The sequence below is a fragment of the Acinonyx jubatus genome, chromosome A1, assembly GCF_027475565.1.
Source record: "Acinonyx jubatus isolate Ajub_Pintada_27869175 chromosome A1, VMU_Ajub_asm_v1.0, whole genome shotgun sequence".
NCBI lineage: Eukaryota > Metazoa > Chordata > Mammalia > Carnivora > Felidae > Acinonyx > Acinonyx jubatus.
This window is the reverse complement of record NC_069380.1, coordinates 168083835-168111376: the sequence shown is the minus strand read 5'-3', so window position 1 is coordinate 168111376 and position 27542 is coordinate 168083835. Positions and strand designations below refer to the sequence as shown.

Genomic DNA, 27542 nt, shown 5'->3' with positions numbered 1-27542 from the left:
GCTGAGAGTGGGACAAGTCACTAAGTCTTTGTTCCTTTTTCAACAGAGAACAAAGAGCTTTGTTTCAATCTTTTCTATGTTCTATCTCAGCTCTATAACTGTGATTCTGTGAGGGCATTAGAACAGCTTTTAGCCTGTCAGATTTATTCCCTCCTTTTACCCCCTCCCAGTGCCACGCCATATAAAGAATAGAAAAGGTAGTGTAGCCACAGTGCTACTACAACTTCTGGTTCAGCTAACTGATTCAGTGCTTGATTGCACGTTTGAACATTGCTCCCCAGTTTCAGCCCAGTGTCTTCAGTGTAGCTTTGTCTAAGTCAGCCCCTCCAGTTCAGTTGAGTACTTAGCCATTCAATACCCATCTCTCTCACCTACTGCGAGAAGACCTGGGAAACGGAGAGGAAAAGGGAATATAAACAATACATCTGTATTCGACCCTCTCCCTTCTTTGTTATTGGCACACCATAATAGACAGCCCTCATCTTCCAATAATGCTGAAAGGTCCATGCCAGCATATTTTGGTCACTGCAACATATTTTGTTTTTAATATGTTTATGAGCATCGGAGAAAAAGCATATTTAATTTGTTTTCCAAGTACTACTATAACACTGCTGAAAAATAAAGAATTCTGTAGGATATACACATTATATACACTATATAAGAGTATAGAAGTGTATTATATACACTATATAACAATAGGAAATTTCCCCTCCCTGCTTCTAGAGCCCATTTCTCCTTTTAATGTCCTTTTAAGCTGATTCAGACGCAAGGTTCCCATTGACTTTGACAAATGGTGCACTTTAACTAGCTCTGTGGCATGCAGAGCCAGAACACAGGATTGAGTTCTCTGTCTTTTGCTCACTAGCAGAGCCGAATTTGCTGAGTACAATTGTCACATGATAATAACAACATAGTGTTTTGGAGATGGTAGATTAAAACGCAACCGAAATGCAGTAGACCCTTTACTAAATAGTTGTAGCTATCCTAAAGTACAGATCGTTTTCTAAAAACTAAGAAGCACACAGCATTTACATTCACATGTGGTTAGCAATCTCATCCTTTAATGTACTAGCAAGCCAAAGGCACTATCAAATTTGGGACATTTTGTGCTATAGTGTAACCGTACATGGTTACTAGGAAATGGGTTAGATTGAGACACAGATTCTTTAAAATTAGGAGCATTATCTTATGATTCATGTCCTATTATTGAAGTAGGACATTTGTGTTGAGAGGTCCTTTAATGGCAATGTCAACCATGCACCAAATGACTGAAAGCAAGGATGAAACTCCAAAAGCTATCTCTAACCAGCCACAATACAGCCTATCCTTCAAAGCTCATTTCTGTTATAAAAGAGAGCCTGGTCAGACATTCAGAGCTTGTGTACCAAATTTGCATAAAATTCAAGCTGATGTGGTTATCTGAAATTTCAGCCAACAGTAGATTAACAGCACTTTTGTGAGTGAGCTTCTCAAAATAGGTATTGTACAGCTGCAACCGATAGCTTATTGGAGGACATAATCAAGAGGATATGGCCACTGGTAGACCCACGAGCTGGCCCTGGGCAATCTGAGGCTCCTCACCCCATTCCCTGTCCTTGGAATCTATGTTCTGCTCACTGTTCCCACAGCTGGAACCATTTTTAAGTATGCAGCCTTGAGAGAGCAGCCCATCTCTTCCTTTAATCTCAGCTGGATCTCTGGGTACAGGGTCCAGTTTGCAAACCAACATGGTCCAGTTGCCCAGCTTTAGACTATGGAAGAGACAAAAGAACTATAGGAAGGAGTCATAAAGCCAAGAAGACAAAGGAAAGAAGGAAGAGAGGAAGGAGGGAGGTAGGGAAGGGGGTAAAAAGAAAAAGTTCTCTGGGAGTCATTTAATGCACTGCTCAGTGTTTCTCATACAATCTGTGTTAAAAAAAAAAGGGCCCTCTCAACTTAAAAAAAAAATTCCAAACTATCACAGACTGATAATTTTGTAAACTACATTAATAATGAATTACTGAAAATGAAACCAAAAAGATATAAAAAGAGGAACATTAATTTTTTTATTAGACTGAAAATATTTAAAATTAACTGTCAGATTGTTATAAATGTTTCTAAACATGCATTCTTTATTTCTGTACTGTAGTTAACCATTTGCAGATGGCACTTATCTGCCGGCCACACCTTGAATAGGACTGATTGAGTGTAAAGGCAGAGAACTCTGCACTACCTCATATCTTCAAGAGCATTTCTCCCTCTTGTCCTACTGCACTGATAATGTACATGGTAATTGTATTAAATCACTTCATCATCATCATTATATCAATTCATTCAAGTTTGGAAAATATATTTCTTCTTTTGAAAAAGAGCAAGGATGAAACTTTAGCAAGATTTCCATGCAAATGCTTGAACTATATAAAATGCATGAGAATAAGTGATAAGCCTCACTAATCTGGAGAATTCATGGGTGTGGCAGGTTTAGTTGCTCTTGGTGATGTGGATGCCCTTATGCCAAAGACCACCAGGGACACCTGCAATTAAGCTAAGTGGGTTCCTCATTTGTTGCAGAGAACACATAACCAAGGAATTAGGGGATATGGCAATAGGAAGGTGTTACATTGAACCTACTATAGAATTTGGACTTTGGGTGATTTGGCGGAAGGTCTAAAGAAGCAGATTTGATGCTGTCAGAAAGTAGGGGCAAATGTGTGATTGGGTATTTTGTGAGTGGTACAGTGAGTTTTGTCTGTGCTTAGAAAAAATTTACCAAGTCTTTTTCTTTTTTAAATTTATTTAGCGTGGTCTCAGAATAATATTGTCTGAGGTTGATATTCTGTGAGTTTATATCTAGCAATAAAACAAAATGACCAGGCTGTGAGCGTCAGACTAGCTTGTAAGAATATTGTTGTCAAATCAGCTCTGGACATCAGAGGCTGCTTTTTCTTTCTCAGGGATGAGTGAAAATGGTATCATAGAAAATTGAAAATAAAGCGTAAATCTTGCTCATTGTCTAATCTTGACATTCGGGAATTGTCTCTGGTGATAAGTGCATAAGTTTGTTACCAATAATTTTTGACTTAACTGAATAGTCTATGGAAGTATGCGGTGTACATGATTTAAAAAAAACACAAAATATTGACCGTTAATTAGTCAGGCCATTCACAGGTTTCACATAGCTACTTACATATTTATTCAGAATAAGTTTGCAACAGGAGGGCTGTCAGGCATCCGGGCTGAGACAGAGCAGTTTGAGAAAAGAATTTCATTTATAAGATTTTCCATTTTGGGGTAGGCTCTCCTGCAAGGCAGAAAACTGAGTTACTTGGATAAACTGTGTGCATTTACTGAAGTCAGTACATCTCAGTCTTATGTCTTATATTACTTTAAAATAAAGCTTTTCATGGAGTATTCTAATATTCTAAACATTGGCTTGTTTTCATTTGCTTTTCTGAATTGTTGTTCCCCACAGTCAGTAGCCTTATGTAGAAGCTTTATCTTACTCATGACTTTTACCGCCAGCATCCGAGTTCTCAACATAAAAGTAGATCAATACATATCTATGGGACTTAACAGTTTACCAGAAACTCAAAATATCTTCATTTAAAATTTGTGTATGAACTTCTGGCCTTTCAACTTAAGAGTACTTAACATGAAAGTTACCTTTCAATTGTAGATTTATTACTGTTTGTATAATAAATGAGAGTTATAAAGCATTTTGGAGGCTTTTTAAGTGTTTCTTTGGGGCATACATTAAAGAATGAAATATCACGTGATATTGTGTACACATCACAAGATGTGTATTTGAAACAGTATTGTTGGCGAAAATTCAATGAGAGTGCTATTTTATCACGTCTAACAATAAAATCAGGTTTCTTTGTACCAGTTACTCTAGTAGACCAATTAATCTATGAAACTGTTAGGAAGCACTTTAAGAAAAAAATAACAGGTAAGAGCCCATTTTTCCCCCCTGAATTTGTAGGCTTTTAAAATAGTTACTAAGCAGACATTGACCATGTCTAACTAGGCACATATATTTGGCCCTTAGTGGAAATCCACATTTTAAAACCTGATTTGTTGTTTGAACATTGTTCAGACTTTCTCCTGTCCTCTTCTCCTTGGGTGTCAGGGAGAACTAAATTATATAGGGTCTAAGAAGCACAGTTTTGTCTAATTATTGTCCCTTAGAGATTATGGGATTTCTGTCGTAGTGTAAAACTGATGTCACTGAACACAAGGGACCCATGTGAAAATCAATTAAGACATTAGGTTCAGGTTAACAATTGAAGGGAAACAAAATTCATTGCCCCCAAATATGCTTCTTTAGCATAAGGATAATTTTAGGCTGGTTATTTTTAAGAAATTGCAGACACAGGAGAAGCTATGAAAACTGAGTAAAAGTTACTCTTTTTGTAAGAGATATTTACATTTTAAGAGAAATCTCCATTTGTAAGGTGTCTCCCTCTCTGCACCAGGAAGACAAGGATGACTCTAGATATATAGAAACTCTTATCAGAGGAGAGGCAGTGACAAATCTGCATATCAACCTTACCCTTGTTTACTGTACTTTTCCTGTTAACCTTCCATAGCTGCCCCTCCCCCCTTTATGTCTTTAGCTAGAGATGTTATATGAAGTGGTGACTTGGGCCATTTTGAAGAGGATTCCTGGGTGTCTCCCATGGGTCCAGGATGTATACACATTCTTAAATTTATGTTTGGTTTTCTCATGTGAATCTTTTTATTAACAGGGGTGGGGAGGTCTCATCCAGGAACCTGGAAGGGTAGAGGGAAAATTATTTTTCCTTCTCCATACTGTATGTACTTATAAAACTGTACTTTAGTAAATTGCTCTGTATCGTGTAACATGAAGTTTAAGAAAGTAATGCGTTTTCATTTGTATATTTTCATGTTTATTCAAGTCAAATAACTCTTTTCCAGATATATTTTTATATTTTAATTCTAGGAACATTTGCCAGTTAATCAGGGAGGACACGAAGTTAACCACCTGCTCTGGCACTGTGTGGCTGCCTGGTCATGTGTTCAGAAGAATAGTCCTCGGTTGAATAAGGTGCTTGAACATCTCATCTTTCATAAAATGCAGCTTCAAAAGAAATGCTGGTAAGAGGGATTCTATAAATCCAAAGTAATTCATGGAGAAACCTTTGTGTTTAAATGTTAAATAGCCTTTGTACTTAAATGTTAATCACACCTTAGTTGACTATGAAAAAAATTTATGATCTCTATTCCAAAATGCTAGGGCAATTTATATATTTTGTATTAGTTCATTTCATCAATAAATTGTTCCTATCTTTCATTTTTTTTGCTAATCTGCATGCATGCATTGCATAATTTATCTTTATCAAATGAAATTTGTTATTGATAAAGAGTGTGTCCCCACATTTAAAACATCCTTTATTTTTTGAGTTGTTAAACAACAGCAGTGAGGCACAGTTTATTATTCTTGGAGGAAATATACTGAAATTCTGTTTCTTTATGCCTTACTTGTAAAGTATAACAAAAATAAATCTTGACTGATAAGTGTTAATTTCCTCCTGTACATATATTAATTTGAGAAGGAAAAAGAAGTCGTAAATTACTACCAAAGAGGACATGGGTTCAATGGAAGAAAGAAGAATTTTAAAGGAGTGTTTCTGAGACAAATGATCAGAGATTTCCCTTTTCAATATTTGAGGACAGAGTTTTGAATTCCTCTTCCATTGCTATTGGAATAATAGTAATAGTAATAATAATAATAATAATAATAATAATAATAATAATAAATGTCATGCCGTAACAAGTTGCAAATTCAATCGTCATATATTTTTCTTAAAATTAGTTCCTGTTTTTATGTCTCTGGCTTCCAGCTCTATACCAAAGGTCTTTGTATATGTAAATTATAAGAATCTGGAAGATTCCTTGTGAAGGAAAGGTGTTTTCCTAGTTTCATTTGGAAGTTTCTGGGATCCTAGATCAAGTAAAGATTTCTGGAGGATGGCTTAGATTTTGTTTAATTTCCTAGAAATAGCCTAGTGCAGAAGACATTTCATCAAGAACTTGTTCTGTTTTGTCCTGTAATGGGAGAAATCATTCAGTATTGCAGTTAACAAAGATTGTGATTCCTTCATGTTTTAAACCTAAGGATAATATCTTTAAATAGGAAAATTACAATGTAAATAGAATGTAAGTATTCAATAAGTATATATTAATATAGAGCTGATAAATACAACAAAAATTAGAGATTCTCACTGGTATAAAGTAAGTTATGCTGAAAGCCATGGTGATTTTTTTCAGACCACTCTTACTATAGGAAATAAATTGTTAGGGATTCAAATACACACTTTAGTTTTCAAAAGGGGCTAGAACTACGTTAGCTCTTGGAAGACTCTAATAATTACCAAATAAGTATGGTATTCTATACCATAATATGGTATTCTAATAATTACCAAATAAGCAAGTTTAAATAAATATTGAGATAATAAAAGTGGCTAGTTAAGAGTAGCTAATTCTAAAGTCAGGAAATTGTTTCTTTACCCAATTTTCAGTTTTACTGTACTGCATCAACATTGATTTAATTTGTTTATGATTTGTCTTGTTAAACAAACAAACACACCACGGGCCCCAAATGGTGCACTTAGACTGAGTTCCCAAACTGGTGCATAATACATAATCTAAGTGAAGTTTTAACTACTCCTGGAAATGTAGTCTTAAAAAGGTCAGCTAGGAATTTTTCAATCTGCACCAATGAGTCTGCTACTTAGGCCCTCTCCATTCCCCTAAAAACATGAGATAATCAGCATAATAAGACACTTTGCTTTTCTCCCATCTTTTTCTTTTGCTAATAATGACCCTCCTTCTATAAAACCCTTCTAACTCCTTGAAGCTCCCCTCTACTTGCTAGATGGGGTGCTTCATGATTCATGAATCATTTAATAAGCCAATTAGACCTTCAAATTTACTTGCTTGCATTTTGTTATTTAACAGTCTTTAAGATAGTTTTTTCCTAAGTTTATTAATTTATTTTGTTGGGGAGGGGCAGAGAGTGGGAGAGAGGGAGAATCCTAAGCATACTCCACACTGCCAGTGCAGAGTCCCACCCGGCCGAACCTACAAACTACAAGATCACGTCCCAAGCCAAAATGGCGAGTCAGACGCTCAACTGACCGAGTCACCCACGAACCTTGGTAGTTATTTTTTTATACTTAGTATTTTACAGATTTGGGGGCATTGGAGATCATACAGAATGATTCTTACTTTACAGATGGAGAAAGCAAGGCCATGTTTATTAAACTTACTCGTCACTGGAATGACATATTTAGGGCCCCAGTATAGCACGCTTCGTTCTGACTGCACGAGGGAGATAACTGTTCTGAAGCATCTTGTCACTGAAGATGCTTGTCCTGACTTCTCCTTTTCTGGGAAGACATGGTGAAAATCAAGTGAAGGCGGGGATGGCAGTGTTTAGACAATAAGGAATGACCAGAGGGGTAAATTGAAAAAAATGATAAACATAGTAACTGCTTAAAATCAAAAGGAAAAGATAACTGCTTTAAAAAACACTGGCAAATAATTTTGATTCTATTTCTTATGTTTACTGGTTTTTTAAAAGAGGTTTCAATGTTTTTTTTAAAGTGATGACTCTAGTAAACAATAATCCATTTACATTAAAATATTAATTTTTTATTTTTTAATATTTATTTATTTTTGAGAGACACAGAGCACATGTGGGGGAGGGGCAGAGAGAGAGGGAGAGAGAGAATCTGAAGCAGGCTCTAGGCTCTGAGCCCCTAAAAGATTAATTTTTAAGTTAGTTAGCAGTTTGATTAACTTCTGTTAGTCAAATTTTCTGTTGTAATGATAACACTCATTATGGCAAATATTAAAGAATTAATTTTTCTTCTTACAAAATATTTATTTATGTAATAGCCTACAAAGCTATCAAGAAGTCATTATTCCAGGTAAGACAAAACAAACTGTGATGTAATTATCAAAATCAAAGCAGAAATGCCTTCCATTTCTAGGGAAAATTGAGTATTTGTCTTACATACTCCTAAGATTGGGTACATGTAAAAAATTAAGAAAATGAACAATGTATTTAGAATGAAATACAAATATTGAGGCATCAGGCCTTGATAGTAAATTAAGACATTGTCATGATTTGCTGGACCAGGTAGCCTTGGAATTTTGACACTTGGTGGAAGATAAATTTGGTTTCGCACTTGAAATTTAATGCCAAGTGACTATTAAGAGGAGTAACCTGAAAAATTTTGTTTGCCGCACATATCAGTAAAGTCACCATAATGATGAATCAATGTTCAGGGATTTAAAATGCAGAAAGGAGACCATTCAACTGAATGATCAGAAGAAATTTGATTTATAGTGGCAAAATTTCTTGTGCCCATACAAGTGAGTGGTTCTCATCTGCCCATTTCTGATGCTATCCATCAGTAAATAATTCATCATTGTAGATCCCTGCCTTGCTTCTTATAGCCCCCTTTATAAAGATCATACAATAGAAAAGGAAAGAAATTGACACAAATGGTTTCGGCTGAGCCTAAAAAAGAGCAGGCCTGGAATCCATGAAAAGACTCAGGGAAGGCATCGCAGAATTAGAGCAACCTCTTTGCTCACTAAGGGATAGGGAAAAAAAAAGAAAAAAAAAAACAAGGTGAAGAAATGCACTAAAGACAATAAATTATAAAACAGGGTGAAGAAGCAGAGAAAAAGAGACTACATGAACCCCTCCTAGCTGTCATGCAGCAGCCTTTATCTGGGAAGTTGAGCTGCCCTGAGCTACAGATAAGCAGTTTGCTGTAAGGCAGATTTCCATTTAATGTGGTTAAATTTTATATGATGCTTTATACTCTCAATGCTCCACCCTGCGGTTTGGCCTTTTATAAACTGCCCCATTTGCTCTGGGAAGATAGCTCAAGCCAGTGCAAAAGGCATTCTAATCTAACATGAAAATAATGAATTGTGTTTATAATTGAATTATTAGCCAATGAAGACTGCTGAGAAATGCAGTATGGCATTTCAGTGGAGTAGTATAACATATAAAATTATATCTCCCAAAGCAAAATAGCTGATTTAATGCACTCCATGAATGTATTCCAAAAAAGCTTGACAATTTGAAATTATATAGATAGGGCAAGTGTTTTCCAGAGGTATGGTATTTGTGTTTGCATTGAAATGAATCAAACAAAATCAACTGCTTTGTATAGGCTGTAAGGCCTTTATTTCTGTCGAGATCACTGATATCTCCTGAACCCCAGCAATTATAATGTTCATGGGACAGTCTGACCCAAACCATTCAAAGAAGTTTTTGTCGATAGTCCTCTGCCTTCTTTATGAGCTGAGATGGCAGTGTAGGTCCTCACTCTTCAAATTCATTTCCTGGATTTTTAAATTCATCCTTTGATCCTCTGGGCTAAGTTTAACCATTTAGTATACATCAAGGGTATATGTGTAATTATGCTTTGCTAAGTTATGGTGCAGTAAGAAAACATTCAACCTCAAATCAGAAGACCTGAGTTTTAATCCTGTCTCTTGCTACCTGTCTAATTTTGAATGAGTCATTTAACCCCTACGAACAGAGTCTGGTTAACAGATAAATAGAGACAGTAGCCATCTCAGAGAGGTTTTAAGAGATTTAAATAAGTAATGAGAACACTTTTTTATACTTTGATTCTCCCCTAATACTTCATGCCCTACTAGTTTAGATCGGAATTCTTTTTTTCCTAGAGAGGCTCCTGCCCGCTGAATTTTGATCTTAATACATGACACATGTCCTCTCCTCAACTTAACCAAATTAGACACCCTAACTGCTACATTTCAGAACTGTTCTGCTCTCTACCTGCTCTGTCACAACCTTGGTTTAGGCCCATATTGTCTCATGACTCTTGTAGCTTTTTAACTGGTCTCTTTGCCTTAAGTTTTCCCATCAATAATTTGTCATACTCTGCTGCCAGCGCTACAACCTAAATGTGATTAGACCACTCTCCGGCTTAAAATTATTTAACAACAACCATCTTTTAGGTCACAGGGTCGCATCAGGGTCTTATAACTTGCCATGATTAGAAAAAAACAAGAAGAGCAAAAACAAAGACTGAAAGATCCTGCTGCTGGGATTAATTACCACCAATGAACCAAACAGATGATGTGCCTGATAGGACTGGAGGGGGTTGACAGTCAGTGACCCACCTGCCTTTGCCTTCTCTGGTGAAGCTGCATTCCTGGCTTGTCTAACACGCCAGCCCTTCATTCTTTCCCACTGTCATCCTGGAGCTCTGAGAATGAAGCTCTGTAAGCAAGAGAAAGAACTCTTTTAGCAGACATGCTAAAGACTAGATTTACATGTCCATCTTTTCTAAGTAGTATCAAAAATCAGACAATGGCAAGAGACATGCATTCTTCAAATTAGTTTTCGTAAATGGTCAAAACCAAGAATGAAATCCTGATTGCCCTCTTCTCCATGTGCAGTGAAGATTGAGACGAATTTATTTACTTTAACCCTACCTTCCTAGACTGTTAATATAATCTGGAGTTTCTGATAACATTAAGGCTAAGTCACTCTTTAAAATGTTCTAGTCCCTCCTTATAGAATGAGTTTTATATCTATATTTAATTTTAAGGTGATATTTATGATATTATTTTGACTTATTACACTTTATTTTTCCCACCCACTATCAGCCACTTACCACTACAATTTCTCCTTCTTAAGCTGTTAAATAATATTTAAATAAATAAATAAATATTTAAATAAATAAATATTTGGTTGGTTTGAGTATATTCTAGGTAGGAACATAGGTTATATCTCTTGCATTAGGTGAGCCCTTGATTGTATACAACTCTAGGCTGATTATAACATTTGTTACCATTCATTTCCCCCTAAAAAGTGGAACATACATTTTGTCTGGAAATAGACTTCTGTGCTCACAGTTTTGTTTTGTTTTGTTTTTTCCTAATTCTCACTTTAAATCACTAAATGTTGCTATGCCATTTCCTAACTTATAGCTGTGATTAGATGTTCAAAGCCAGTCTGCTTCTTTTATCTTTTTTATTTTCAATCCAGAACTTTTAGGAACATCTTTGTGATTGGGTAGCCAGGATATAAAAGGCATCCTCTCTTATTTCCCTGGCCATCTTATGAAGGTGTAAAGGCGAATCCTTCACTTCACTTAGAGAAAAGTCCTGCTATGTGAAGCTTTGCACAAATGCTGTGGTGACAGGTCTATATATCTTGAAGGCCTTCCATTGATTATTCATTGTTCACATGCTCAATGCACAGCTCCTGCCTGTCTGTGCTTAGATTATACATTATGTTAGGGTGGAAAACCCATATATGCCTCACTAAATTTTAGATTTAATTTTTGGCTTCTTGGCATTGGAAAGGTTTTCCTTCATCTGGATTCCATTTTCTTCATAACTTTAAAATCTTTAAAGTTCCTTTATTTTTTTTTCCTTTCTGTAGTACTACAGATTTCCCCCCGTAGATTTAGTTTCTTTGGTTGTTTCAGTGGGAATTAGATACTCTGGGTCTCAATTTGCCAGCTTTAAATGCAGTTGACTTCCTCTAAATTATGTAAGAATTTTCCAACTTTTCTCCTTCCAACCAACTTTTACAGTTAACCTCCTCATCATGGATTTGAATTTTACATTTGTATTTTAATTTCTTTGCAATCTCTTGCTTTCTTGCTCTATTACCTTTCATCTCAGTATCAAGGCTTTTCATGGTCTTTTTCTTCTTCCTTGGCTTTATTAAAGATACTTAAGAGTCTTATAGAAATAACTTCTGGTCCCTCTAAGAAATCATTTTCAGAGATATGATCCTCTCTGAGTATTTGGACTGGTCTTCTCTTTAAGCCCTTTCTTTAATATATTTTTCATCAGTCTCACATAGGATCCCCTTCTCTTTTCTATTTTTACCTACCTTATTATCTAGGAGAAATCTACAAAAACTTGTTATTTTAAATGAAGAGGTTTGTCTTCACAGGATCCATAGCAGAGATGTTAGATGCTACAACGCTCAATGTGCACTATCATCAGGGACCTTCCTGTGTTCCTCTTCCTCTTTGAAGTTTTGCCTTTGGGGAGAAAACGCCCTCCAGTGTTCCTGGCATAGTGTTCCTCCTCTCTCCTGCTCCCCACCCCCACACACATTCCCTCCTCTTTCCTACACACATATTGTCACGAGCATGGTTTTCTACCCTTCTTGGCATCTAGAAATTTCCATCTCTGAGTAAGTATAGAGAAATGCTGATGAAGCACAGAAATAATACTCTGGCTCCTTTAAAAAAAAAACAAAACCCAAGAAACAGTACTCCCAAAGTAAGGGACTGGCTTTACTTTTTCTGAACTATGACAAACACTGTGGATGGTAGAGATGTCTTTTTTCCCCCTTTTATTCCTTTTAACTTTCTTTGAGGAACCAAGGCTGCTATGTTTCATGAAGCAGCATGTGTGCACTCCTTATTGCTATTCCTAATCCAGCTCCATCAATTTTATGGTTTGTGGAAATTCCCTATAAAGTTGCTGCTCTTGGTGACTTTTCTTTAACTCTTAGTCTTTCATTTTTAGGGTCATGTGGATTTTTGACGTTGTCAGTGTTTTCCTAGGTATCTATTGAAAGGTTGAAAGAGCCTGTGTAAGGGTCGTGACTTGGAGACATTTTATTTTTTAAAAAGTTTATTTGTTTATTTGGAGAGAGAGAGAAAGAGAGCATGCGAGCGGAGGATGGGCAGACAGAGAAGGAGAATTCCAGCAGTCTCCTCCCTGTCAGTACAGAGCCTGATGCGGGTCTCAGTCTCACCAACCATGAGATCATGACCTGAGCTGAAACCAAGAGTCAGACACTTAACTGACTGAGCCTCCAAGGCACCCCATGACTTGGAGTCATTTTAATTCCATCTTTTAAAAGTGCAGTTTGATCACTGAAGAAATCTATATAAAGGAGTAAGGAGAATCTAGGAAAACTGTCTTGAATGCTGATGTTCCTAACCTTTTTATAAGGTTGTATGTAAATAGCTAGGTAGCTTTTTACGAAGCCTCCTGTTATTGTATTTTAGCTGATTTATTTATCATCTATCTGTCTATTTACCTATCTATATTTGTTTATTATATTTTAGCTGATCTATATTAGTGTAGAAGGGATGCTGGGCTGGAGTAAGGCTAGCTGAAGTTCAGGCCAGATCTGGTACTATTTCCCTGTCTACAGTGATTCACATTAATTTTAAAAGTGAAAAAAAAAATTGGGGTGCCTGAGTGGCTCAGTTGGTTAAGCATCCGACCTCGGCCATGATCTTGCAGTTCACGAGTTCGAGGCCCATGTTGGGCTCTGTGCTGACAGCTCAGAGCCTGGAGCCCGCTTTGGATTCTGTGTCTCCCTCTCTCTTTGCCCATCTCCCACTCATACTGTCTCTCTCTGTGTCAAAAATTAGTAAAACAGTAAAAAAAAAGTGAAAAAAATTAAAAAGTAAAATGAATCAAGTAACTTATTTTAGACAAGCCAGTAAACCTCTGCATCAGTTTCTTTATTTATAAAGTTAGGGGGAAATCTATAATATTTATAAATTACTTTATACATGTTTAATTTCACAACATTGTAAAACCAAGTTATTCTACTAATAATTGAGACCTGGTGAGTTCATAAAGAAGCTAGGGCAAAATTTCTGACCTAATCAACCTTGAATTCAATGTACATTGATTTTCAGTTTTGATTTTTAACAAACTCCCTATTTGTAAGTAAGTATTGGTGTTTCTATGCCATTTTTGGCAGAGGCATTTTCACTTAAAGAAAATTTTGCAATCAGCATTTATTGAAAATAGTGTGCTTGTGTTGAAGCATTTTTCTACCATAGGTGGCTGACACTGATGGATCTTTTTTCATCCATATTTTAGTGAGTGCCCTAGGTTAGTTATGATTTTCCAGACTTCAAAGAGAGCAGACAAACCAAAATATTGGGACTGTGAGGTATGTTCAGGGACAAAGACATTTTGTCAACTCTGTGATTATGCTTTGCTTGACCTTTTTGTGAAGTGGGGTGAGGAGTACTCTGAGAATGACTCACTGGTCGTTCACCTCAGAGGGCATCTGGGCCTTAGTCACTCTAGGACTTCACAGAGAAAAGGTATCAAACTCCTATCCTTTGACTTTGAAGGAATAGTCTTTTTGTAATTCGATTTAGGTCAGCATTTCGAACCTGGCCATTTTACATGGAGTATTTTATTTAAATTTCACAATAGTCTCTGAAATGTAGGTTTTGCTATCTATGTTATAGATGAGGAGATACCTCCCTAAGACTAAAGGAGAGTATGCAAATTGCCCTATGTCATATACTTAATTAGTGGTAAAGATTCCATCTATAATTTTTCTGACTCCAAGTTCATGCTTGTAAACATCATGTTGAGTCTATCAGTTAGGATTCAGTTCTTCTGCATGTTAACAGTAACCTAACTACAATTGCATTACTAAATAGAGCTTTAATTACTGCACATAACAAGCAGTACACCATTAATATGCAGATACTTAAGAAAATCAAGCTCCTTCTAGCTTCCTTTTCTTCCATTGTTTGTATTGGACTTTCATCCTCATTGTTGCAAGACAGCTGCTCAACCTTCTGGTGTCATGTATGTATTCCAAGCAGGAGGGAAAGGATGAGCAAAGGAGAAAAAAAAAATCACCTGCTATCTAAATTTAATCTTCTTCTTCTTCTTTTAAAAAATTTTTAATGTTTATTTATTTTTGAAGGAGAGAGAGACAGAGTGTGAGCAGGGGAGGGGCAGAAGAGTGGGGGACACAGAATCCAAAGCAGGCTCCAGGCTCAGAGCTGTCAGCACAGAGCCCAATGCGGGGCTCGAACCCATAAGCTGTGAGATCATGACCTGAGCTGAAGTCAGATGCCCAAACTGACTGAGCTACCCAGCTGCCCCTATCTTTTTCTTCATCAGAAAAATAATAGCTTTCCTGGAAGCTTTTCATAATACACTTCCATTTGTATCTCATTTAGCCTTAAATCTACATTTATGGCTATTCCAAGCTTCAAGAGAATGTGGGGATTCATATTTTAAGTCAAAATTTATTAAAATATAATTTACATACAGTAACACTCACACATTTTATGTATACAGATCTATGGCCTTTGATCAAATACATACACCTGTGCATTCACAATCACGATTATAGAATATTTCCATTTTGAGGAGCAGTGTTAACTGAGCATTTTGCCATCTTGAACAAAACTGAGGTTTAGTTCTGAAAAGAAGGAACAGACAATATTAGGTAGGCAGCATTGTCATACTAAGGTTAAATTTTTCATTGAGGAAAAATTGACATATAATGTTGTATTAGTGTCAGGTGTACAACATAATGATTCAGTGTTTGTGTATGTTGTCAAATGATCACTACAATGTCTAGTTTCTGTGTACTTAAATAATGGTTTGGAACAGCAGTAGAGGAATTACCCATAAGTGAAAGAAGACTGTAGTTATCATTAACCTAGCTTGAAACAGGAGCTTGGGTAAATCTCCAGATCTATTTATGTCTCAATTTTCTAATATTTAAAAGAAAAGCTTTCAAAAAGATCTTGAATGTGTCAAAAAGTGGGGTTCAATGAGTGAGATAATTTATGTGAAAGCACACTGAGATCTGTAAAGCTCTATCCAAATATAAAGAATTGTCTTTCGCCCACGATTAGAGGTGTTTCCTTTTATAATGATTATGAACTTGACTTACTGGCCTGAAATATCACAGTTGTGAAATTCAAATGTAATTGTAAAATATACTAACTCTTTAATTTATCAGTGGCTTAGAAATCAAGACAATATGCAGCTCTAGGTAGAGTCAATTTCACATTTTCATTCTTACCAGTTCTCTTTCCAACTATATCTTTTTCAACTGGGTAAAAATAGCACTAAATTGTATAATTTCCTGAACCTATCAAGTATATGTACATTTATAACTAATAAATTGTTGTGTGACTTTTTAGTTATTATTTAATATTTTAAAGATAAATCTTGACAGTCTTCTAATCAAACTGAAATATAGATTTTGAGAAATTATACTTTTTGTAAAATCAAATAATCTGAACTGTTGGAGTGTTTAGGAAGACCATTTTTAAATTTTTTGTTTTAGAGGAAAACACTCTTTAAATTCACCTCTTGGAATCAGGTGTAAAAAGTTAAAAATCAAAATCTATTATGACACTTGGGGGATACTCTAGAATCAGACCTCTTGATTGCTTGTTATGCAGGATCTATGAAGAAATGTGATCTTTTGTAGTATTTATTACTCTCAGAGTTTTGACATAACACTCCTCTGAATGTGAATATCTTTCAAAATGTGGCTCTTTCCTATAGACTTTAATCATGACTAGTGTCAACCAATACTGGCCTTTATTAAAAGTAAATGTATCTGATAACCTGGGATACTCATTATCTCTGGCCAGTTACTCTCTTCATTAAAAAATTGTTTATTATTATTTTAATTAAGGTCTTTGTTGTTTTGTTCACCAAATTCCTAGGTTGGATTCAACACTGGCTTTGCTGGTCCTTGGGGAGGCTGCCAAATTAAACATGGCCTGCTTGAAAGCTTTAATGGAATTAATGAGAGATTTTCTTTTAAGCGTTATGTCTGTTCAAAATCAGGTAACAGTATGTTGTTGATTTATGTGTGCTAAAAGACCTGAAGAAAAACAAATTTTATTTTTGCCACTATTTAAATTGAATATAATATTAGGGGTTATAATGAGCATAAATTTTTAACAAAAATTTTAATTAAATATAAAAGTAAATGCACATTTACCATATATCCCACTATGGATAGGTAGACAGATGGGTATAGTTAAAGATGTAGAGGTACGGAAATAGATTACACACACACACACACACACACACACACATGAGAGGGACTTTATTTTTTTTAATTTTTATGTATTTATTTTGAGAGAGAGAGAGAACATGGGGGAGAGGCGACAGAGTGGGGAGAGAAAAAGAATCTCAAGTAGACTCCACGCTCAGTGCAGAGCCCAATACTGGGCTTGATCTCATGACTGTGAGATCATGACCTGCGCCGAAATCAAGAGTCAGACACTCAACTGACTGAGCCACCCAGGCTTCCTTACATGAGAGGAACTTTAAATTGTATTAACAAACTTGAGAACATATAGTCATACATGGTTTAGTTTCCTTTTTTAGAAAATTTAAAGTATATTACAAAAAACACTTTTTATTGTAATTACATATTGTTAAAACTTACATTTTAGTCTGCATGAGATAACTTAACAATTTCTTCATTGTTGAACAGTGAGTTTGTTTCTAATTATTCACAGTTAATTGCAAACAATATTGAACTGGTAAATCTCATGAATAAAATCTTTATCTGTGTTTATGACTATTTCTTCAGAATAGATTCATAAATTACTGAGTGATAGACTATGAACTTTCTTTTAATAATCTCAGAAAAGATGTTCAAATTCCTCTCCAGAAGATATAACTGTCTTGCTTTCCTATGAAAAATGTATAAAGTGCCACACATAAGAACTGAGCTTTATATAAAAATATATTCTTTTATAATATGATATGGAAAATGCTATCTCAGGGGATTAATTTACATTCTATTGATTACCAAGGAAATTGAAAAGTTGTTCTTTATAAACTTTTTAGATATTTGTAGTTTTTATTCCTTGAAGTAGATTTTATGCAATCTACCCACAGAAAACCTGTTTTTCAATTGAGTACATTTTAGAAATATTAGTTGGTGATGGTCTTTAACAGCTCTGTAAAATTTGAAGATATTTCTTACCATGAGTACAGTATGTAGTTTTAATTATGACAGAGCATATCTTGATTATCTAATAACTATTTTCTCATTTTAGGAAGAAAGCTGCAAGGTAGATGATGTTTCCTGGGCCTGGAATGTCGTCTACATATACACAACAATTCTTGCAGAAATTTGCTTGTATGCAGCCACTTCTAATTTGCGAAAAACTGCTTTTATTGGTTTCTGTGTCTGTACAAGATCACAAAAAGACATTTTACTCATGGATAAATCAGAAGAACCACCTAAATTGAAGGAAGCAAGTATTTTAGGTCTTTTGGACTATTTCTCTTCAAAAATGTCAGATAATTGTAAGTAAATTATTTCTCAACTTGTTGAGAAGCACTTCTTAAATGTCTCTATCTGCATATAGCAATAAATATTTTATATTTTATTTTATTTTATATTTTTACAATATAGTGTTTTATTAGTTTCAGGTATATAATATAATGATTCAACAATTCCATACATCACCCAGTGCTTATCACAAGTGTGCCCCTTAATCTCCATCACCTATTTAATTCACCCTCACAACAATCTCCCTTCTGGTAACCATCAGTTTGATCTCTATACTGAGAGTCTGTTTTGTGGGTTTTTTTTCTCTCTCTCCCTTTTTCCTTTGCTTGTTTTTTTGTTTTGTTTTTTTTTTGTTTGTTTCTTAAATTCCACATGAGTAAAATCATATGCTATTTGTCTTCCTCTGACTTATTTCACTTAGCATTATACACTCTAGCTCCATCCATGTCATTGCAAATGGTAACATTTCATTCTTTTTTATGACGGAATAGGAATAATATGTATATATACCACATATTCTTTATCCATTCATCTATTGATGGACATTTGGCTGCTTCCATAATTTGGCTATTGCAAATAATGCTGCTATAAACATAGCATGTAACCCTTTGAATTAGTGTTTTTATATTTTTTGGGTAAATACCCAGTATTGCAATTATTGGATTGTATGGTAGTTCTGTTTTTAACTTTTTTTTTAACGTTTATTCATTTTTGAGAGACAGAGAGAGACAGAGGTTGAGTGGGAGAGGGGCAGGGAGAGAGGCAGACACAGAATCCGAAGCAGGCTCCAGGCTCCATGCTGTCAGCACAGAGTCCCGATGTGGGGCTCGAACCCACAAACCACAAGGTCATGACCTGAGCTGAAGTCAGACGCTTAACTGATTGAGCCACCCAGGCACCCAAAATTTTCTTCATCTTTGTCAGAACCAGAGAATGTACACCCTCTGGAAATAAACATTTGATCTCCTCCTCATGTTCATACAGGATTTTTGGCTTTCCTGTATCAGTCATTACCATATGTTCCTTTGCTTTACATGATGGTACAAATGCCTAGTCAACTATTTTTATCATCAAATGATAGGTTTTAAAAACTGTGTTGATGTGATTCATTATACCTTGATTCTTACAGCATCACTGATTGATTTTTCCACATGAGGAAAATGATTTTGTCTAGGTTGTCCTGTATCATTGATAATGATCACCAGTTTTGTAAGACCACAGAAGAAAAAGCTCCAAAAGCAGTATAATCTGTGCAGGCATTGTCAAATGATTACTGGGGAAAATAGGTTTGTCTTTTTTGGAAAGTGACTTAAAGAACCTGGAGCTGTTGCTGTATTTAATTGAAAATGATTTTTTCCCATACTTTTATCTTTCAAGTAAGTAAATTTTTTGTTTAGAGTGAGAGAACTGGTCAGAAGTCACACAGATTTGTATTTTAATTCTATAATTTGTATCTTGGAATCCTACATCAAATTATTTAATTTTTCTGAATGATTACTCGATAATTATGATAAGACTACTATTCATATCATAACGCTTTTTATAAGAAAAAATATAGAAACATATAAATGCGTGGCATAGTACATTGTGCATAGGAAAGGTTCAATAAAGGTTAATAGTTGTTATGGTTGTTAATGTAGTTGTTAATATTATAGTGAGAAAACATCAGTGAGGAGGGATTTTTTTTCCTAACACTTAGTACTATGTACACTTTATATCCTGGGGATGCTGTTTTATTTATATATAAAGATATAAATGACAGTGAAAAATATTTTAAATGGTATATATAATATATAAATAGTCTTTTTACTAATAAGTCAAATCGTGTTATCAAGGCTTTAATAGGAAAAAACCTCAAATCATAGTTTTATAAAGGCAATGCTATAGGACACTAAAATAATAATTTCCTTGAAGATAATTTCCTGGTGATCTCATCTGATATGGGAGCAGAACTTAAAGAATCTAGAATAATGACTATTTAGCATGTTCCATTTTCATTCTGTGATTTTGTGTCACACAAGCTTTTCATAGAATCAGACATAAAATAAGTCTAGAGTGAGGTCTCTGGCCAGTGATTGAAGTGCTGCCTTTTAGTTGATTGAATAGAAATTTCTATGTATGCTTATAAATACCAATTATACATTTAACATTTGCTACTGTGGACGTAACTGTGTCCCCCAAAATTCGTATCTTGAAACCATAGCCCACAATGTGACTGTATGTGGAGATGAAATAATGATGGTGGGGCCTGATATGTTTGAATTTGTGTCCTTGTAAGAAAAGACACCAGAGAGCTCACTCTCTCTACTATGGGAGGACACAGTAAGAAAGCAGCCGTCTAAAACCCAGGAAAAGAGCCCTCACCATAAACAGAATCAGCTGTCACCTTGATCTTGGAAATCCTAGCCAAAGATTTGGCTAGAAAAGAAATAAATTTCCCATCTTTAAGACTCTCAGTCTACGGTTTTTTGTTATGGCAGTTCAGTTATGCCTCTCAATGGGTGTTGTGCTGTAGGCAGATCTGAATATGCTCAGGTGCCTGACTAATCCTTATCTGAAACACAAATTTTTGCAACAGAGACTCCATTTTATTTATTTGCTTGTTTGCTTATAAGTTTTTAATTCCACTTAGTTAACATAGTGTTATGTTTGTTTTGGGTGTACAATATAGTGGCAGCATAGTCTCTAGATGAGACAGTTTTGAGCTGGAAAAACATGAGGGAAGGTGATAAAAATTAATTTATTTAAATGCACAGAATTTTTGCTTGATCCGTGTTGAAATTCCAGTTTTGGGAATCATTTTGCCTTGATGGGTCATAAAGGATGATAATAGTTAATTAACATTTATTGAGCTCTTACTATATGTCAGGTATTATTCTAGGCTAATTCATTAATCATTACAACGAGACTCTACTTAGATATTCATATAATCCTCAATTTACAGATGAGAAAACTGAAACATGAAGAGTTTATTTGTCCAAGGAAATATATTTAGGAAACAGTACATCTGGGACTTAACCTAGGCAGTCTGGCTTCAGAGTCCATACTGACTGCCTCACTATGCTGAACTAAGTAGGTTAGTTGACCTGCTGAATGAAAAATTTTAAAAATCATCCATTTGCATGTTGAAGAATGTGAAGAAGACAGCTGTGAGAAATTCTGACAGTCATTATCCTACAGCACCGTGTGTAAAAGCATTTTCATAGACTTTGTGTCATGTGTGGTCTTTATTTCTAATCTGAATTCTTAGGACTTGTTCTAAAATTTTGAATCAAAAAATCCTAAAACTGGAGTGTAGGAATCTGTATTATTAAGCCTACAGAAAACCTAACCTATAAATTTAGCTGTTAAACAAGCTGCTAAAATGCTGTCCTAATCATAGAGGAAAATATCTCTCTTACTTGTTATTGCAGACCTTTATGCATCCAATTGGAGGCTATTTATGTCAGGTGATTTATGTATAATTTTACAAAGAGGGAAACATAGCTTTGTGTTGTACTGTATATTTTAAACACCATCTTCTGTGCTCCTACTTTGGTTTTCAGAGTGTTAAAATGATAGTTTTTTTTTTTTAATTCATGTTAGTTAACATATGATAAAATGAGAAGCTTTTAACAAGCCTTGATTATCTGGAATATGTGTTGTGAAATTAACACCTGAAAATGGTGTATTCTGTGAGAAACCTTCAGACACCGATTTAGTGTGTCTTGTCTAAGAAACATACAATGAATGAAAGAATCAAATATATCATAGAAAAGTAATTCTGTCTCTCTCTGTCCCTTCCCTGCTCGTACTTTCTCTCTCTCTTTCAAAATAAATAAATAGACATTTAAAAAGAAAAGAAAAAAAAGTCAACAGTGATCTGGAACTCCCTATCTACCAAAGCAGGTCATTCCACTTTTAAACACTGTAAACAATTCATCCTTATATTAAAATGAAATCTATTTTTCTAACTTCGGTTTAGGTTTTGCCTCCTGGAGGCAATAAGAAAAAAAAAGTCTATTGCATTTCCCACATGCAAGCCCTTCAAATATTTGAAGATAATTGCATTGGTTCTCTTTCTCCACCTCTTCACTTTGCCATCATCTCCCATCTCTGCTTACTGCCAAGGTCCTGTGCAAACTTTTCGTAATACATGAAAAACGTATTTCCAATATGGCTTATAATTAGCCTCTTAAGTTTGCTAGGAGGTCATAATGTTGTTAACTTAGAATTTGTAATAATTTATTCCAGTGTATAATATGATGGGAGACCCAAGTATTTTTTCATTCAATGTTGTCTATGAATGAAAGAAAGTAAATATGACATTCTTCTTTTCATTCTTCTGTTGAGAATTATTTTCTTAATCTGGTTATGCAATGATAGTGGTGAATGAAATATAGGTCTCAGTTGTAAAATAACTTTTTATGCTATATTTTGATTCATTTTAACTTGGTTTTGAAAAAACATTAGCACAGAGCAATAATTCCTTTTTAAAAAGCAAATGTAAGTGAATTGGAATCTTAGAAACAATTGAAACTCTTAATGGTACTGTATTAAATCTTCAGCATAACTTTTACTTTGGTGAAGGCTATTCAGAAAAGTATACAGTAACAAGGTTGTATTTAATATACATGGAAAATATTTAACTCCTTTAAAAATCTACATTCATGTTAGTGATAGAATTCAGGCAATCTTCTTAATTCACAACTTTTTGTGTTGACAAATCTAAAATTACCACCGAGTATTTTATATATATATGGAAGTTAACCAAATTTATCTATTTGTCTTTTTCTTTTTTAAAAATAATTTTATTGTGGAAAGAGCACTTTACATGAGATCTACCCTCTGAAAAATTTAAATGTACAGTTCATTATTGTTGACTCTGGGTACATTGCTGTACAATAGATTTCTAGAACTTATCTTGTTTTTTTTAAAAAAATTTTTTAAATGTTTATTTATTTTTGAGAGACAGACAGAACATGAGCAGGGGAGGGGCAGAGAGAGAGGGAGACACAGAATCCGAAGCAGGCTCCAGGCTCTGAGCTGTCAGCACGGTGCCCTACACAGGGCTTGAACCCACAAACCGCGAGATCACGATCTGAGCCGAAGCCAGACACTTAGCCAACTGAGCCACCCAGGCGCCCCTAGAACTTACCTTGTTTGATTGAAACTTTATGCCTCTTGGTTAGTAACTCCAATTTCTCCTTTCCCTCACTTTCTGGAAACCATACTCTTTGATTATAGTCTTCGATTTTATGAATATGACCATTATAGATACCTTATGTAAATGAAACCATGCAGTATTTGCCTTTCTGTGAGTGTCATCTTTCACTCAGCATGCTGTTCTCAAGATTCATCCATGCTGTTGCATATGATGGAATTTCCTTCATTTTTAAGGCTTAACAGTATTCCATTGTGAGTGTATACCACATTTTCTTCATCCACTGGCTTTATATTAGTTATGAAATTATAAAAATGAAGAATTATAAAACAGCTATTTAAAAAACTAATACGGAACCACAAAAGGCCTTGAATAGCCAAAGTAATTTTGAAGAAGAAGACCAAAGCAGGAGGCATCACAATCCCAGACTTTAGCCTCTACTACAAAGCTGTAATCATCAAGATAGCACGGTATTGGCACAAAAACAGACACATAGACCAATGGAATAGAATAGAAACCCCAGAACTAGACCCACAAACGTATGGCCAACTAATCTTTGACAAAGCAGGAAAGAACATCCAATGAGAAAAAGACAGTCTCTTTAACAAATGGTGCTGGGAGAACTGGACAGCAACATGCAGAAGGTTGAAACTAGACCACTTTCTCACACCATTCACAAAAATAAACTCAAAATGGATAAAGGACCTGAATGTGAGACAGGAAACCATCAAAAGCCTAGAGGAGAAAGCAGGAAAAGACCTCTCTGACCTCAGCCGTAGCAATCTCTTACTCAACACATCCCCAAAGGCAAGGGAATTAAAAGCAAAAATGAATTACTGGGACCTTATGAAGACAAAAAGCTTTTGCACAGCAAAGGAAACAACCAACAAAACTAAAAGGCAACCCACGGAATGGGAAAAGATATTTGCAAATGACATATCAGACAAAGGGCTAGTATCCAAAATCTATAAAGAGCTCACCAAACTCCACACCCGAAAAACAAATAACCCAGTGAAGAAATGGGCAGAAAACATGAATAGACACTTCTCTAAAGAAGACATCTGGATGGCCAACAGGCACATGAAAAGATACTCAATGTCGCTCCTCATCAGGGAAATACAAATCAAAACCACACTCAGATATCACCTGACACCGGTCAGAGTGGCCAAAATGAACAAATCAGGAAACTATAGATGCTGGAGAGGATGTGGAGAAACGGGAACCCTCTTGCACTGTTGGTGGGAATGCAAATTGGTGCAGCCACTCTGGAAAACAGTGTGGAGGTTCCTCAGAAAATTAAAAATAGACCTACCCTATGACCCAGCAATAGCACTGCTAGGAATTTACCCAAGGGATACAGGAGTACTGATGCATAGGGGCACCTGTACCCCAGTGTTTATAGAAGCACTCTCAACAATGGCCAAATTATGGAAAGAGCCTAAATGTCCATCAACTGATGAATGGATAAAAAAATTGTGGTTTATATACACAATGGAGTACTATGTGGCAATGAGAAAGAATGAAATATGGCCCTTTGTAGCAACGTGGATGGAACTGGAGAGTGTGATGCTAAGTGAAATAAGCCATACAGAGAAAGACAGATACCATATGTGTTCACTCTTATGTGGATCCTGAGAAACTTAACAGAAACCCATGGGGGAGGGGAAGGAAAAAAAAAAAGAGGTTAGAGTGGGAGAGAGCCAAAACATAAGAGACTGTTAAAAACTGAGAACAAACTGAGGGCTGATGGGGGGTGGGAGGGAGGGGAGGGTGGGTGATGGGTATTGAGGAGGGCACCTTTTGGGATGAGCACTGGGTGTTGTATGGAAACCAATTTGACAATAAATTTCATATATTGAAAAAAAAAAAACTTTTGCCGTAATCATCTTTTACTTACTGCAGGATAAATTATATTATTTTTAGTGCTCTAGGTAGGATATGTTTGGAGATTTATATTTGATCTATTCTCACATATGCTATCTCTAAGTTTAGTCTGTATCTTTTAGAAAACACAGTTGTATTTTTAAAATGAAGGAAGAATTCAGAAATCATCAATCTGAAGATCTACATGCCCTGCTTTCTTTTGGATGTATTTGTAGGTCTATAACTTATCCTGCTGGGTATATCATTCTTTATTTCTTTCTGTCATCCTTTTAAACAAACTGTAGTTTTCAAAAGAGGTATCACTGACCTCACTATTCCTGAAAAGCCCTATGCATCCAAAACAATCTCATACCTTGTTAATATAGGTGACAGGTGCTACTTAATGCACCAAATATCAGTCACTGAAAATTAGTTAACCCCTACTCGGATAAAATTACCACTTCCATCAGGCTTGTGAGATTAAAAAAAATAGAATATTCAGTTGATATCATGATACTGACAACATGAAATGTACCTGTTTGTTCTTTATTTGCAGGAAAGTATAGAGAATATTATAAATGGCTTAAAGAGCAAATAGATAATCCAGTCCAATTGAATAAGGATATTAGATATTTATTCTCTCTGCCTCTCATGTTTCTATATGCTATCTGTTGTGGAACATATAAGATAAATATATGGAACAGAAAGTCTAATTTACTAACTTTTGCAAGCTTCAACACTAAACCTTTAATCTTCCCTAATACCTAGACTCCTTGCTTATATGTCACCTCATGTTTTTCTGAACTTTCTTTTGTACCTTTCCAGTGGACTTGGTCAAATTATAGCTTGTATTTTTAATAATTGTTTTACATCTCTTTGTTTGTTAGCAGTAGACTTGGCTACATGTAGTAAAAAATACATTAGATTAAACAAAATGAAAATTTATTTTTCTCCCACATAAAATAAATCCAGAAATAGGCAGTCTAAAGTTGGTTTTGGGATTAAGAGGTTCTCAGGGAGGCAGGTTAATTTTCTTTGCTATTCTGAGGGTTTAGAAGGGAATAATAATATCCATTTTCTACTAAGTCTTCTTAATAGAAAGTACACATAGCATTACCGCTGTAAACTCAATGGCTTAAATGTAATCATATGGCCACACCTAAGGAGAGTTTGTTTTGTTTTTTAAGTTAAGTATCAATAAGCCAAGCTAGGGTAGTGATTCATATTACTAAGGAAGAAGGGGAGAATGAATATTGTGAAGAAACTTACAATCTGTGTAAAGCTTCTTTTAGCAAATTTTGTTCTCTTAGGTCAGAGAACATATTTTAGGCTTTCATGCCTCATCGTATATTAACTAAGGCATTGACTAAGAGTAGCCTCTAAATAAACAAGTATTGAATATTGAATGGATGAAGAAAAAGACATGGATACTGTATTGAGATCTAATTATGAGATGACATTTTCAATCCAAAATGGTTATTAAACACCATCTTTACCCATTGTATGTGTATAAATGTTTCATTTTTTCTCATTCTTTTTTTTTTCCAAAATATTGAGCACAAATTCTTTTCAATCCACAAGAAAGGAGTTGTTTTTGTTTACTCATTATAATGTGAATGTGTATTCGGTGCATCATTCTATACTAATGACTCATGCAACATCAAAACAATTTAAAAGCAACTTTGGATAAACATGGGTATCATGTGGTTATGGAGAGTAGGATTTCAATCTGTAGTTTGAAGCGGCAATTTTGCTTACTTCTGAATTTGGAGAAGGGAAGAACTGGGGATGAGGCAAGTAAAGATGGTGAGTGCTAAACAAGCATGAATAGTTAATGAAGCTATTATGGAAACCAGCCTATCAGAAATGGATCCTTGGTCCTGGAATCTAAAGTGTAATATACACAGTAATAAAGGCATTGGATTTCAGGATGAATTTGTATTTCTCTTTAAACATTGGACGTTTCTGGTAGCATTTGACAAAACTTTCATGTGAAGAAAATTAATTTGGACATCAGAATATTTTGACTTGCAAAGTAAACACATCCTATCTACTCTTATCTTGAACATTTGGAATTTTAGTTCACTGAAGGTAGGGCTTATTGTGATGATTATGGATTCCTACTTCAAAAATGTCATTAACTTATCTGTAGAAAAATCTCCTTCAATTTCCCCATGAGCACAGGTTTATTTACAGAGAAACTAATGACATTTAATTTTGAGGATATTTTACCACATAGGACTCTTTTATTTTTTATTTTTTAAAAAATGTTATTTAGTTAACATACAGTGCAATATTGGTTTCAGGAGTAGAATTCAGTGATTCATCACTTACGTGTAACACCTAGTGCTCATTACAAGTGCCCTCCTTAATACCCATAGGAAGGACACTTGGAATATCTCTTCATAGAAAAATGTCTTTTTTTTAAACTTGCAAAAATAAGAATTTTTA

The 27542-nt window shown here is 35.1% G+C and overlaps 1 protein-coding gene across 9 annotated transcripts in view; it reads left to right on the top strand.

Annotated features, from left to right (window-relative positions):
* The window catches only part of TMEM232 (transmembrane protein 232), a 206212-nt gene that overhangs the window by 46075 nt on the left and 132595 nt on the right, over nt 1–27542 (top strand). For 8 of the 9 annotated variants that reach the window (XR_008300028.1, XM_053225600.1, XM_053225635.1 and 5 more), the window contains 3 exons: nt 4943–5097; nt 16494–16623; nt 17847–18099. Coding sequence is in view for 8 of the 9 variants with exons in the window: in XM_053225600.1 (XP_053081575.1) it covers nt 4943–5097; nt 16494–16623; nt 17847–18099 (538 nt within the window). In the remaining variant the exon portion in view is untranslated. The remainder of the gene's footprint in view (nt 1–4942; nt 5098–16493; nt 16624–17846; nt 18100–27542) is intronic. The other variant, XM_027036337.2, reaches the window with a different exon arrangement.